This window comes from Chiloscyllium plagiosum, chromosome 7 (assembly GCF_004010195.1).
Source record: "Chiloscyllium plagiosum isolate BGI_BamShark_2017 chromosome 7, ASM401019v2, whole genome shotgun sequence".
Classification (NCBI taxonomy): Eukaryota; Metazoa; Chordata; class Chondrichthyes; order Orectolobiformes; family Hemiscylliidae; genus Chiloscyllium; species Chiloscyllium plagiosum.
In genome coordinates this window covers 15,125,676-15,140,254 of record NC_057716.1, presented here as the reverse complement: position 1 = coordinate 15,140,254, position 14,579 = coordinate 15,125,676, and the positions used below count along the sequence as shown (strand labels likewise).

General features: G+C 41.9%; 1 protein-coding gene and 1 long non-coding RNA gene across 2 annotated transcripts; one reads left to right on the top strand and one right to left on the bottom strand.

Annotated features, from left to right (window-relative positions):
* Positions 1-203: 203 nt before the first annotated feature.
* spp2 (secreted phosphoprotein 2) lies at positions 204-11,802 on the top strand. The gene is made up of 6 exons (XM_043693092.1): positions 204-760; positions 959-1,062; positions 5,030-5,158; positions 7,861-8,142; positions 10,330-10,374; positions 10,505-11,802. Exons 1-6 carry the CDS (start codon positions 709-711, stop codon positions 10,532-10,534), a joined length of 642 nt encoding a protein of 213 aa, XP_043549027.1. The 5' UTR covers positions 204-708; the 3' UTR covers positions 10,535-11,802.
* LOC122551348 lies at positions 11,446-13,660 on the bottom strand. The gene is made up of 2 exons (XR_006312078.1): positions 12,504-13,660; positions 11,446-12,355 (listed from the first exon to the last, which is right to left on the bottom strand). It is a non-coding gene; the product is annotated as an uncharacterized LOC122551348 (long non-coding RNA).
* Positions 13,661-14,579: the final 919 nt, after the last annotated feature.

Genomic DNA, 14,579 nt, shown 5'->3' with positions numbered 1-14,579 from the left:
TGGAATAACAGCCATTTCACCTAAAATCTAGACAACACGAAGTCATAGGCATTCCTATTATCCTCACAAGCCAAGAGTGGAAATTGGGAAATGGAGACACAACGTAAAAGGATCTTGGGATGATTCATAACAGAAATAATGCGTTTCTTCCAAAACCAGCTGGATTATTTAAAAGGTCTGAGCTCCTGCCCAAAACCTTTCCACTATTCACATCACTCACTAAATGAGATCATGTGGCAGGCGAGAGCAGTAGAGTTGGAGGAAAGTATTTAACTCCAGGAGATATTGTGACTGGGAAGCGAAAATCAAATGCAAAGAGTCCCCTTTTTTTTTCCAACTGAAAAGGCAACTTGAACGAAGAAACTAAAATCATTTAAAGCCTGAATTAGAACGAAACGTGATTGAAGTTCATACTCCTGTTACTCCCACGTTTGGCGAGGCAATTCTCTGGACTGAAAGTTTAGCAACTGAATGTTCCATTCTTAGAACTGCACATCTGGCTATAATGGAAGAAACCTTAATCATATTACAGCCACTTGTCAGCAGCTTCCCCTGCCCAGGACCAAACTGAGTAAATATGAGTCAGTGTTTGATTGTGGTGGAGGCACAGGATATAAAGACTGAACGCAGCAGGGAAAGGGCAGAGCAAGAGAGAGAAGCAGCTCCTTTACTCTGAGAAAGCAGCCAGCTGATCACACAAGAGGCAGAATGAAAGCCTTCCTCCTCACCATTGCTGCAGTGCAGATTCTCCACTGCTCAGGTAGGTCCCAGAGAGAGAGTGGCTCCTCATCAAGCAACGAGTTATTGCCAATGAGGTTCACTCCCTCAGATATCACCGAGGTTGGAAAATAATTCGCTGAAGAGTTCAAAACGTGGCACTTCAGCTATTAATGACTTGCTTAGTCGAAAACTGAGCAGCAACAGGATATTTTACACAATTTTCTTTTCTCCTTCACAGGAGTACCAAACCCTGAGGACGCTCTGCGGGCAGCTGTTATGAAGCTGAATGAAATAAGTGAAATCAGTCATCTTTGCCGTAGCATCAGCAGCACAGTGACAGATGTAAGTGTGTGCTGGTCTCAGTCTGTTCCACTCTGTAAACTCGACAGGAATATTACTGAGTGCAGTTCCATCCGGATTATTAAACAAATGCAGACTGTTACATGACACTTAGACTGATGGCGATCGCAGTTCGGGGGTTTATATCGTAATTCAAAATTCAATTTTGAAATCGAAGTCGGGAAATGAGATTAACCCTTGCGAGTGAGACTGAAATTGCTCGCAAGCTGTATGTTTGAGAGATCATCACTGGTTTCTAGCTTTTACTTTTTAACATTCTGCAAATAAATAGGGATTAGAGGTTGGAGTTTTAAATCCCTCTGATTGATGGATCCCTGAAATCTAGTTGATCACACCCGGATCCCACACTGTTACTCTACTTCCTGAGGCTCGTGCTCGAAGCTGAGGGAAGCTCCTCAGGTAGGAGGTTCATTAATGCAAAGTTTCTCGAACGAATGGACTCCCTGGGCAGATTATAACACCCCGCTGCTATTCAAGTCATCTTTCCCTGGGCATTTCAGAGTCTCCATTGGAATATTGTGGCACACTGTCCTCAGCAGGCCACCGCCTCCTGAGAAGAGCACACACACATATATCCCAACTCAAAGACAACAATGTCCATTCCATTACACCCAATCCCTGCCCTATCACATCCAACCCTCTTCCATCACACTCAACCTACACCCCCATTATACCCAGTCCCCACTCCGTCACCGTCCACTCATACAACCAACCAACTACAACTGCCGAACACACACACCCCTCACCAATTGCAACCTCTTAATTACAATCTGCATTATCACTATTCACTGCATCCCTATTAATCTCTTCGTGACCATGGAGCAAACTGTTTTCTGACTGAGGTGACCTTTGGAAGGTCTAATGCAGGTGAGGTGGGGGCAGAGTATTCAGTTTGAAGATGGAATGGGTACCCCAACCAGAGGAGTCCATTGGTCACTCCTCCTAACCAGCAATGTGATGCAGCAAGCAGCTGAGGTACCACAAAGAGCCTGTTCAGCCCTAAGATTATGATATGATATTTAGATATGTTGAGATATTTAGGACAGATAATTAAATCTTTGGTCACAATGGCATATTTTAAGACAGCACCTTAAACATAAAAACAATGGCGTATAGGGGCAGGAATTGGCCATTTAACCCTTCGAGCCTGCTTCACCATTCAATATAATTATAGTTGACCACCCAAATCAGTACCCTGTTCCCTTTTGCTCTCCAAACATATTGAGCTCTTTATCACTAAGGACTGCATCGATTTTCTTCTTAATGCATTCAATAATTTGGCCTCAACCACTTGACAGAGAAAGGCTCACCATTCACCAATGAAGATATTTCTCATCCTTGCAGTCCCAAATGACCTATTAATATCCTTAGACTGTGACCCCTGGTTCTGGACACCCTGGTCATCATGTGCATCCTTTCTGTGTTTGTCTGTCTCGTCCTGTCAGAATTGCACAGGTTTTTATGAGATTCCCTCTCATGCTTCTGAAGTATAGTTCATATAGGCCTAACCAATCCCAGTCTCTCTTCATACATTCCATCCCAAGAATCAGTCTGGTAAATTTTTGTTGCACTTCTTCTATAGCCAGGACATCCTCCTTCAGATAAAGAGATCAAAACTGCATACAACGTTCCAGATGTAGTCTCACAAGGCCCTGCGCAATTGCAGCAAATCATCCTTGCCTCTGTACTTAAATCCTCTGTGTATGAAAGTCAACTTTGCCTTCTCCATCGCCTGCTGCACCCACATGCTTCTTTCAGCAACAAGTTCACAAGGACACCCAGATCTCACTGTATGTCCCCCTTTCCAAATCGTCCTAAGAAAGGGAAGAGAGATAAAGAGGTAGAGAGGATTAAGAGAATTCCAGAATTTAGGACTCAGGAAGCTTAAGGGGCTGCTGCAAATGTTGAAGATTTATAATTGTGGGAGTTGATGAAAACAGAATTAGATATCACGGAGGGTTACAGGGTTGGAAGAGATTGCAGAGATAGGGACCTGGAGGGATTTGTAAACAAGGATGACAATTAAAAACTTACTTCACTAATGTAGGTCAGTAAGCACAGAATGATGGGTGAATGCACCAGAGGTGGTAGAATTTGAGATGAACGCAAAGTTTATAGTGTGCGGCTGCTAGGACACAGCATTAGAAATAGCCAAGCCTAGAGATAACAAAGGCATGAATGAAGACTCAGCATGGCAAACATGACATGCACATATTGTAATATTATTAAGACCCCAATGAGAATTCAAGCAGAAGGATACTGTTCTGCATTGTACACCACCTCCCAACATTCATAAGGACATAATAAACTGAAGCAGAAGTGGGCTATTCAGTCTGTCAAGCCTGCTGCACAATTCTAGATCATGGCTGATCAACTTCAACACTATTTTCATGCACTACCCACATAGTCTTTGATATTTTTACTTTGTTGAAATTTATTGGTCTAGGCCTCGAGCATATTGAACAGCTGAGGTGCCACAATCCTCTTGGGCAGAGAATTCTGGAAATTCACCACTCTCTGGATGCAAAAATTCTTCCTCATGATCAGCTAATTTGTCACAGTTCAGTTCTCAGTATGTATAGCTTTAACAGATTTTTAATAATGTACACTATGTGTCAGTCATATTGTACTTCAGTGACCCAAGGGCAGTAGAGCTGGGAATCTGTCCAAATGACTCCTGGCCAGAGAGATGAGCTGGGTGAGGATCCTCTGTTGTTGCCTGCCATGATAGTTTTTTGAGGGCACCAACACTCACCATGAATCACCTGAAGGAAATCCATCAACAAGGCCCTGACGTAACCATTCATCTGATGGAGAGCCGGGTATTCAGGGAGCAGGAAACCTCCTGTGTTGCAGGAATGACATAGGAGGCTAGGAGCTGGAGTAGGCCGTTCAGCCCCTTGAGTCTGCTTCCCCAGTCTGAATCATGGCTGATCATCTACTTCACACACATACTTTTGCACGATCCTTGGAGCCCTTGTTACCCAAAAATTATTCTAAATTCTAGAGAATTCAGGCCCTGTCTCTTCAATCTATCCTCAAAGGAGAATCCACCATACCAGGCATCAGTCTGCAGATCATCCACTGCACTGCCTCAATGGTAAGAGTCTAGATTAGAGTGGTGCTGGAAAAGCACAGCACAGCAGTTCAGGCGCATCCGAGGAGCAGTAAAATCATGGTGAGAGTGTACTTCCTTGGTTAAGGGGCCCAGAATTGTACACAATACTGCTGGTTCAGTCTTACCAGTCTTCTGTACAACTGAAGCAATTGCAATAAAGGCTAACACACTGCATGCTCTCTCAACTGCTTGCTGCACATGCATGTCAGCTTTCAGTGACTTACGAACAAGTCACCTTAGCACATCAACATTGCCCAATTTCTCACCATTTAAGAAATACGCTGAGTCTCCCTCCCACCTATAAAAGTGGATAGCCTCACACTCATCCACATTACATTCCATCTGCTATATATTCCAACTCAGTCTGCTTGAAGCCTCTTTGAATCCTCCATAAATCTCACATTCCCATACCCTGTAATAATCTGCAAACTTGGAAATAGTACAATTGGTTCCCACATCTAAATCATTGATACAAATTGATGAAAAGTTGATAGGATCTGAGCACTGATCCTTGTGGCATCTTATTTGTCACAGCCTGCCAACCTGAGGATAATCCATTTATCCTTGCTGTCTGCCTGTTAACCAATCCTCAGTCCGTGCTGTTATATTGCCCCATTCCATGCATTTTGATTTTGTTTATTAATCTCATGTGTGTGACTTTTTCCAAAGTCTTCCAGAAATTTAATTATGCCAGATCCACTTGTTCCCTTTATTGACATTATCAGTATTTATCTGTATAAGTATATATTTATACCATTAACTGATCAATCTCAGAGCATAATCAATTACATTTCTTGAGGGCATGTAACTAACATCTATTCCTTCATCTAGCTTTCTCCCACAGGAAAGTTCTCCTACAATGTGGACTTAGCATTTTCCGTGAAAGAAACCGTCTGCTCCAAAAATTCTGGGCTGGAGTTTGATGATTCTAGCTGCAGTTTCCGGCCCACAAAGATTGCTGTAAGTACTGAGCTCATGACAGACAAACATTTCTGCCTTCATTTCTTCACTGCCCCTGTTAACGTGAGTGGATTGCTGTGAAATATACACCAAACGATGACAAACACTTTGTTTGTGAGTGCAAGCCTCATTTACCAGACGTTTATTTTTTAAACCAGGGGGTCATATGGGTTCACTTTCCAAGATCAGCAGCATATTTTCTTCATTATAGAGTGAATAAATGGTCTCATTCAGTAGAGCCTTGTCACACCAAAGTCAGGGCTGTTATATAGTGTTCAGCTCCGTGTGAAGTTGCGTTGGCTGTTCTGAGCACTGTGACCAAGATGTATTCAAAGTTTGAAATGGTTATCTGTTGCCTCCTACAGAGGACTTCTATTTCTCTAAAGTGTGTGGGTTACAGTGAATGAGGGGAGGCAACTGCAAACAAACTTATCCTCATTGGGTGTGCTGGCGAGGCAGAAGAATGTTCCTTTCAGAAATAACGCCATTTACTGTTGATGGTGTATTTCAATGCTCAGAGTTAACAGGAGTTGTACTTTGTGAATTCTTTGAGTTGTTAAGCATGTGGGACAATTCTTATGAATTTGAATCTATTCTAGTTCTCATATTTGGGCTTTGTCTGCACATTACTGGAAATTATGGCTCATTATTCTATTTCACGACAAGGTTAAACATCCATGCAATTATTGCAGTTTCAACACCAAGAGGCCACATTAGGTAGCATCATGGGTGCCATGAATCTATGTTTTGTGCTCACTGATGTAGTTTTCATGGGAAAATCTCCAATTTTGTTCTAATGTCAATATTTTTACTCCTTTTTCTGGCACTGTAAAAATAGAACGCATCACTGAAGAGCACTGGAGGACTGATCCAGTTAACTCTTTCCTGGCTCTCATTTATGTCAGTGATGTTGTTGGGGCTTAGACCCACTCTGGGACTCTTGATAATTGCTGACACCAATGAACCAATAGCCAGAAGACAGCAGAGAAGCCAACAGAGCTCTGCAAGACCAGGAGAGAATGACAGTTCATGTTGAGGAGTCAAATGTTATGTATGGAATGTCAGAGCACCCTCACCCTCACACCTCTATGTGTACACTGGAAGGCACCAATTTTCAATTTTTATTCCAACAATTTCTGAGTGGAACTGAAATGAGTGGAGGAACAACACAAGGCAGGGAACCTCCCTGTCCTCCTTTCCCAGTATCTCCTCTCCAAGTTATTCATCTACTGATGTCCATCATTTGCTAATGATCACTGGAAGCAAGGGAAATATTTTTAAGGGCAAATTGTCAATTGAGGCCCTGGCGTGTTAGAGACAAACTTTGAGGAACAGCAAAGCAGCAGCAGAATCACACTGCGCAACAAATCTCCAAAGTCTGGTGTTGCAGGTTTGGTAATCCTGATCTCTCCCCTCCCAAAAGACAGTCTGGTCAATGCACAGCAGGATGATATCAGTAGCTTGGAGGCCAGATATTTGCCCAGGGTCAGGGGATACATCTTTGTGCTAACAGGGAGTCTCAGGTCAGCATGAAAACAGAGAGTGGAATTAAATGCTATGGAAGCATGGGGGTGGGGAGGGGATTGTGGGGTGGGATGGGGTGTGGTGGGGCAGTATGATGATAAAGTGGTCAGCACTGCTGCCTCACAGCACCAGGAAGCCAGCTTCAATTCCACCATTGGGTGACTGCGTGGAGTTTGCATATTTTTCCCTTGTTCTGTCCGAGTTTCCTCTGAGTGCTCCGGCCCAAAGACGTGCAGGTTAGGTGAATTGGCCATGTTAAATTGCCCCACAGTGTCCAGAGGTGTGCTGGTTGATGGGTTGTCTATGGAAAATGTTGGGATAAGGGGAGAAGGTGGGATGCTGTCTGGATGGTCAGTTTCAAATTCTCTCTGTACCATTGGGGTTCTATGATTTGAGGCTGAGGGATGGGTGGCATCATTTAATCATGTACAAATGTGCGCAGTGGAAAGCCTGTCAACTTCCCAACTTTCCCCAGGAAGATTCGGAATAGTCAACTGAAACCTCATGAGAGGCATCCCCTTGCAGGTATGGCAAAATGTTGTGGGCAGGCCACCCTGGTAGACCTGCCCTCCAGCTAGAGTCAGAGACTATCTTCAGCTCAGGCACCCTGTGATCTATGGTGGCAAGTACCAACTCCATAGGAGGACTCCCCACTGCCCTCCAAACTTAGCACCCCACTGTGGCACATCTGACCAACTCAAGTTCTCCAGCCAGTGGACAGGCTTAACACTGTGACTAATGAATCTAACCCAAACATGCTGAGAGCAACGGGAGAAGAGAAGACCCATTCTGTCAATCCTAATCGTGAAGCTTCACAAAGTGCTAGATAGCAATTCCCTGACACAGCCTGAAAATTATGCTAACTGGAAAAGGTATGAACTGGAGTAAAACTCAGGGCACTTAAGAAGAGGGAAATCTCAAACATCATTTTTTGTACCTTCCCATTGGCTTTCTCCACCGAGGTTTGCTCCTGACACCTGCAATTTGATTTCACAACAATGTCTCAGAAATCCAAGAGAAAGTCACTGTCATTTTGCAAAGTACCGGTCCAAATAAAGGACCATTGGCTCAGAATCTGTTTCTCAAGGTCGTATCGGTGCAGCAGCAGATATGAAGTTTCAGGAATTGGAAACCACACACAGCAGTGCTCACCCCTAATGTGGCTTTTGTTTCTGCAGGAGACAGCTACATGCAGGAGTCGTGTTAAATACTTAGCTGATGAGGTACTCGATGTTGATGTTGAATGTCATGGGTTCAAAAGGGCCAGGGGTAACAGAGACTCACCGGAGAGGCTGAGGAGTGAAAGTGATATATACAGAGGTAACAGAGAGCATAGTGACATTTCTCAAGGAGGGAAACCTCACAGCAAACCCACGAAAGGCAGAAAAGGCCACAGAAAACCATCAGCAAGAGTCAGTCATAATGGAGGATCATCGGAATTAACTAACAGCAGTGAAGAGGTAAGCTGTCAATCTTCAGAAGTTTTTTTATTTAATCACGTGATCTTGGTCTGTTGTTCTCCCACCACCATAAGTACAACAAAAATGAAGGGCATTACATTGCAGAACAAATAAAAGTGGTGCCCAGATCCAAAATGTAATCCTCCCACCCCTCCATTCCATAATATTTTCTGATATTGTGTTCTGTGAAGCTTTATCAAAGACTTTCCCAAAATCTGTACATACTCCATAGTCCAATTCCCCCATCTAACACACATGTTAGATTTTCAAAGAATTCTATGCAGTTAACCAAGCACAGCTGATACTATTGATATCCCTGTTTACTATTCCTAACTCTTTCCCTTTGTTTAAGCAGATGATAATTTCATGATGAGTGCAAAGTGTTTTTTTAAATTTAAATGTTGGCGTGATTTGGTGCATTTGCTGTGTGGTCTATTTTCCAGTTCCTGTGCAATTGTTAAATGGAACTCACAATTGCTACGTGTTAGTTTACAGTGTGAGCAATGGATTGAATTGGGGAGAAATTACGCTCAGAAACCTGTAGTGGTGAGCAGACTGCCTGCCCCTAACAGCTGATATTCATGGGGAAGCCTCAGTGTCCCAGTCATGAGCCGAAATATAACATGCATTTCAGACACCTCCGTCCCTTTTTTCATTTGCCACTGCAATTTAGAAATACCAACAGATTATATCGTTCTTTCACATTCTGCATGTATTGGTAATAGGCTCAGATTAATCAATCAGAGGATCTTAAAGATTTGCTGCAGACATACTGGCAACATGATAAAATCACCATATGATGATTTCTGCCAGACTAGGATGAACATAAATTATCTTCCTGGCCAAAAAATGCTGCGTACCAACTATTCATAAGGCAAAACCTCCTCCCCTGAATTTCCTCTTCTTCCCTTTCAGTCTGATCTTACAGCTCAGCTGCATAGAGGATCATCTATTTCACCCTCATTCCTCCCCACCCACCCCCATAACTCTCAAGCCCTTAGCTGGTGCTGCCTAGGTGCTGGCTCAGTATCCAAAGTTGTCTATTCTCTACAGATATGGCACAACTCTCAAAATGACATGGGCCTCACAGCAAGGATTACAGTTTAGTCTGCACCACCTTTTATCTGTCCACTCGAAATACAAGTTGGTCCCAATATGTTTGTTGCTCAACGCTAAAGCAAAAGCAACCATAGTAGGAGGCTAAAGCAAATGAACCCATATAACAACAGCCTATATCGAAGCAGGGAAGATAGAAGGAGCATTTTTAGAAAAGGAGTTCCAGAACATATGACCTTCACAGATGAAGGAACTGCTGAAACTAAGTAGTGACCAAAATAAGGAAAATGTAAGAAGTCAAAATTGGAGAACAGATATCTCAGAGAGTTGTGAAGATGGTAGAGTTTATAGAGGAAGGGAGGGAGGGGTTGACGCCATCATCATTAAGAATTTGCACAATGTTCCACCACCACAAATTCAAAGTCAATGTTTCAGGGGAGCAAAGCTAAACTGGAAGATTCCCCGATAGAAATGACTTGCTACATCATTCTGAATAGATGACTATTACAAATACGGTGTTCCCACTGTCATCTCTAGGACTTGTGACAGTTAAAAAACATGCTTGCAGAGAACTGGCCTTTTGAAACACTAAGCCATCGCAGGCCATATCATTCCAGTTCATTGATCTGGCAAATACACTATATGCTAGCGTTCTAATCATGTTGTAATCACCTCAAGCGCTACAAACCTCCAAGATATCTGTTGTGCATTCCCAGTTTTAATCACTTGAGCATTTGCAGCTGTCCTTTCAGTTGCCTTGGCCTTAAGCTTTTGAATTCCTTCCCTAACCCTCTCGATTTGTTGACCTAATTTTTATCCTTTAATCCTTAAAATGTACCTCTTTAACCCAACTTCTGGTCACTTACCTTACTATTTCCTAAGGTATCTTGGTGTCATACTTTGTTGTACCGTGAATGAACTTTGGGACTTTCATTACATTAGTGTAGTAGAAATACAACTGTTGTGTTCTATACAACCATTCACCTAGACACTGAGTTACAATCACATATCTGTAACAGAGGAAATTTACTCTCATTCTACGTTAAGTTATTTGTATCTTTTGTTTGGAAATCATTTTAAAGTTTGAGAAAAGTGATTCCCTGTGCTAAATATCTTAATATTTCAATGCAGCTGAAAATGTCATCAAGGGAATCATGGATGGAGGAATCTCTAAATGTGAGTATAAGCTCAGACTTTGGATCAGAGAATTATCTCTCAATAATGACTATCAACAACAATAAAACTTTAACTTGGACCGAACTCAGTCCATCTGAAAATGAACATTTCTTCATTCTGTTAATTCCAGGAATATGACGATTCAAGATCTCGACACTAATCCAAGATGAATCGATTGAAATGCTTGGTGTGAACACAAGACAACCTCATTCCGATTAAAGAAGATGTTATCATATATTGTTCATATATAAGGAAAAACATGTTATGACAACAAAAGTTTTCTGTACTTTGTGTATGTCCTCATCTATGTATTGTCTTTCATGTTAATGCTCATATGATGAGCAGCAAGGTAAATGTTCCCTGGCAGTCTTCAAACTGATGTTACTTTTAACTTCACTACTAAAATAGGAATTCTAGTGCAAAGAGTGAGCAACCTGCCTGCCACACTTAATGCCTGATTCCCTCAGTCTAGGACTTTAGCTACAAAAGAACAGGAGTGGGGAGAAAGACAGTTGAAATGGAAACTTCAAACTTTATTTCCCCAGTATGGAAATTTGAAAATCCCTGCTCTTTTACCAATGTCTTGGTGGAAGTGAATTGTGAGATTAGGGCCCTTGTACCATGGGTGGAAGTTGAACAAGGATTTTGGTTGTACCTTGTCTTATTGGAAGCATTCCTCCTGAAATTGGTATTACGTGCCAGTCAAGCCTGCTGTGCAAATTGTCTCAGTCTCCAGATTTATAGAAAGGGAATGTATCAGAACAGAAAATACATAGAAGGTCTGGAAATGCATGAAAAGTGAAAAGGCAATAGTTTTCTGCCTAAGTGGTCATTAGGAGTTTCTATAGGCAAGCAGCTCAGAAAAGAACATACAAAAGAACAAGAACCCTCTTTTTCAATGAGTATCATTTGAGAGCTAATGTGGCATTACCAAAAAGTTCACAAAATGGTCCTTGCTGTGGAAAGTCCAGTCACTGTAGCCTCAACACAGCAGCCATTGGAAGCAAAGGTTCAGTGAAAAAATGTGGAAGGAATGGGTGGTGATCGTTGTTCTATGCCCTGTTATTTGTATATGCTGCTCTTCGGTTGTCTTCTTCAGATGCTTATTTAGGATTGGACCCCTCTATTCTATCCCCACAGGAGGTGAGACTTCAGATGATTTGCTTCTCCACATCAGCTGTGCACACTGTCCCACTATCAACTGGCCCAGTGCAGTGTGAGTGTGTGACCGAGAGTTAGCCAATTACTACCACCCATCATTTAGGGAAAAATAATGCATTGAGACTCGTTAAATAACTGCTAAGGAGAGTTCTTCCCGTTTGGCACTTATTGAATTGTTCTGATCACATCTATGTTTTTTTTGTAAGCAATTCTACACTGTTTAATTGAAAGTTGATCAATAAATTGATGACTTTATTGCTCACCTAATACACGGCCCAGTTTCTGTTAATGAATGTCATCTCAGATCACATCAGTGACATTAGTTTTTCTGTAGCCATTTTCTCTTATTGTGAACCAGAATCATATAATCAATCACTATTGGCATTTATTAATTTTGCTTTAACCATGTCCTTGTTCATTGCTCAATATGACTAGCTGGACTGAATCCATGTGACCAAGCCTCTGAGTCATTAATTAGTGGTATCAAGTATTCCCTCAATTACTTCTGGGATACACCAAGGACCTAAATGAACCTGTGAGTAATTCCAAAGATATCAAGCACTTAAACCAACATCTCCAAACCTCACCTTCCCAATCCAGATGCAAAATCCCATACCTCGATGCCTTCTGGTGATGGATAGTGGCATGGGATGGAATAGAGGGTAAGGTTGAGGGATGTGTGGGATGGTTTCATGGCATTGGCATGGCATTGTAAACAGCAGCAGGCCAAGGAAAGACTCCTGACAGAAATTATTGTCCTAGTTAAAGTGATTCCAAGATGAGGAATAAGAGCCTCTTATCTAGTCCAAGGGATGGTGGCCTGTTGGGAGGAAAATTTGATAAGTGATAATATGGACAGATAGGTTTGTAAAGAATAACTTTGATAATTTGAATCTTTCTGACATCAATATTAAAAGAAGTCTGCCAGGTTTAGATTTGAAAGAATGTTTAAATTTGGAATTCCTCACCTTGATTGAATTCTTGGCACCAGGGGTTGATACGGAATCTTAGCTTACCTTCATTGAATTTGCAATACCCTCATTTATTTTTGAGTTTTTTTCAATGTGGCACCTTTCGTCTTGAACAAAGGGAGAGGAATTTGGCAATGTGTGGGCCATATACCTCCAACGGCCGTGAGCTGCCTATGGAATGATAAATGTGATGATATGATAAAAAGATCTATTGTACTATAGCTTAACAAACAGCAAGGATTCCCTGACCTCTTAGTTGATTTTCTCAATTCCAAATATTTTTAGCCAATATTACCAGCAACTCTTATTTTCGTGCGTCACAGCGATTGCATAACTGTGTTCATGACATGAGATACTGTACCAGGTTGTTTAAGCAGAATCTATGCTTTTGTGGGGTTTTCAATCACAGCTATCGTGTTCCAACAGGCTGATAATAGCAAGCCATACCTATCCATCATTTACATTCATAGATAAACAAAACAATTTGTCTCTGGCTATGAACCCAGCTTGCAGTAACTTGCTCTGTCCTATTTACAGACAGCTTTCATTCTGCTTTCACTTGTTCCGATGTTGGAAATGTCAAATACATAAACAGCCTTGCAGACTGAGAAGTGAAGCCAGTTTATGGACTGGGATTTAACATTGAGGTGGTTACCCTATTTGTTAGCTGAGCAGTCGGGGGGTGGGTGGGGTGGTGGAATCCTGCCTTCACCAGCTCTGGGAATCATGTGGAAGGCAGTGGAGTTCCATTAATGCTGATGAATCAATAATTCAAAGGCTAGGCTTCATGTTTTGCGGGGAATGGGTTAATTCCACAATGCTAGCTGATGGAATTTAAATTCTATGAATAAAATCTGGATTTGAAAAGTTGTTGATGGTCATAATGACACATTTGGTTTACCAATATCCTTCAGGGAGGGAAATGTACCGTTTTATCTTACCTCACTTGCATGTCACTCCAGACCCACAGCAAAGTACATGACTCTTTATAGACCTGCAAAATGGCCCAGAAAGCCACTCATTTGTATCAAATTATGACAGAAAAATCAAAACTAAATGGACTGCAACAGTTCAACAAAGTGTCTTACCACCGCTTTTTCAAGGACAATTAAAGGGTGACATCAATATCCCATGCAAAAATAATAAAATGTTATTCTCTGAAAATTATTCAATGATTATGTGGAAATTTGTCAGACATGTTGAGTAATTATTTTGTCTCAGCAGGAAAGGAGGATAGATTGCTGGAAGTCCTGAAGAAATTAATGGTAGGTCAGAAATAGGAAGTGAATAAATAAAAGTAAGCAAAACCTCAGCAATGAGGAAATTGATAGAATTAAAGAGTAACAAATATTCAGGTCCTGACTGTTTCCATTCGAGGGTGTTAAAGGAGGTGGGGGAGCACATTGTAGATGCTCTAACTACAATCTTTCAGAATTCCCGAAATACAAGAGTCATCCCTTTGGATTGGAAAATTGTTCATATCTCTGCACCTTTTAAGAAGGGTAAAGGAGGGAAACCAGTGAATTACAAGCCAGTTAGCCTAACATTCATGGTGGGGAATTTGTTGGAGTCTATAATTAAGGTTGGGGTATCTAACACCTTAAAAATGTTCAGTTAATCATGGAGAACCAGCATGGATTCATGACAGATAGGTCATGCCTGACAAATCATAAAGACGTTTTTGAAGAAGTGACTAAGGTAATGGACAGGGACATGTCTGTGGACTTCCAGAAGGCATCTGATAAAGTCCCATACAAGTGACTGCTAGCTAAGGTAGAAGCCCACAGAATTGAGGGCAAGCTACTGACATGACTGGGAAACTGGTTGAGTGCAAAAGTGGGTGGACTCCTAATACAAACGTAAGAGCAGGAGGAGACTATCTGCCAGGATCATCCCTGCTCTTGGCCTGCAGTCGGTCTGGGGTTGATGAAGCCTTTGTCCAGAGCATCATCTGTGCTGTGACTCATGACTGGGGCTTGATCTGGAGGTCCTGCGAAGTGACAGGGATAGATGGAAATTGCACCATGTTAGGGTGGGAGTTGAGAGAGGTAGTTGGGGATGGCACATGTGGGA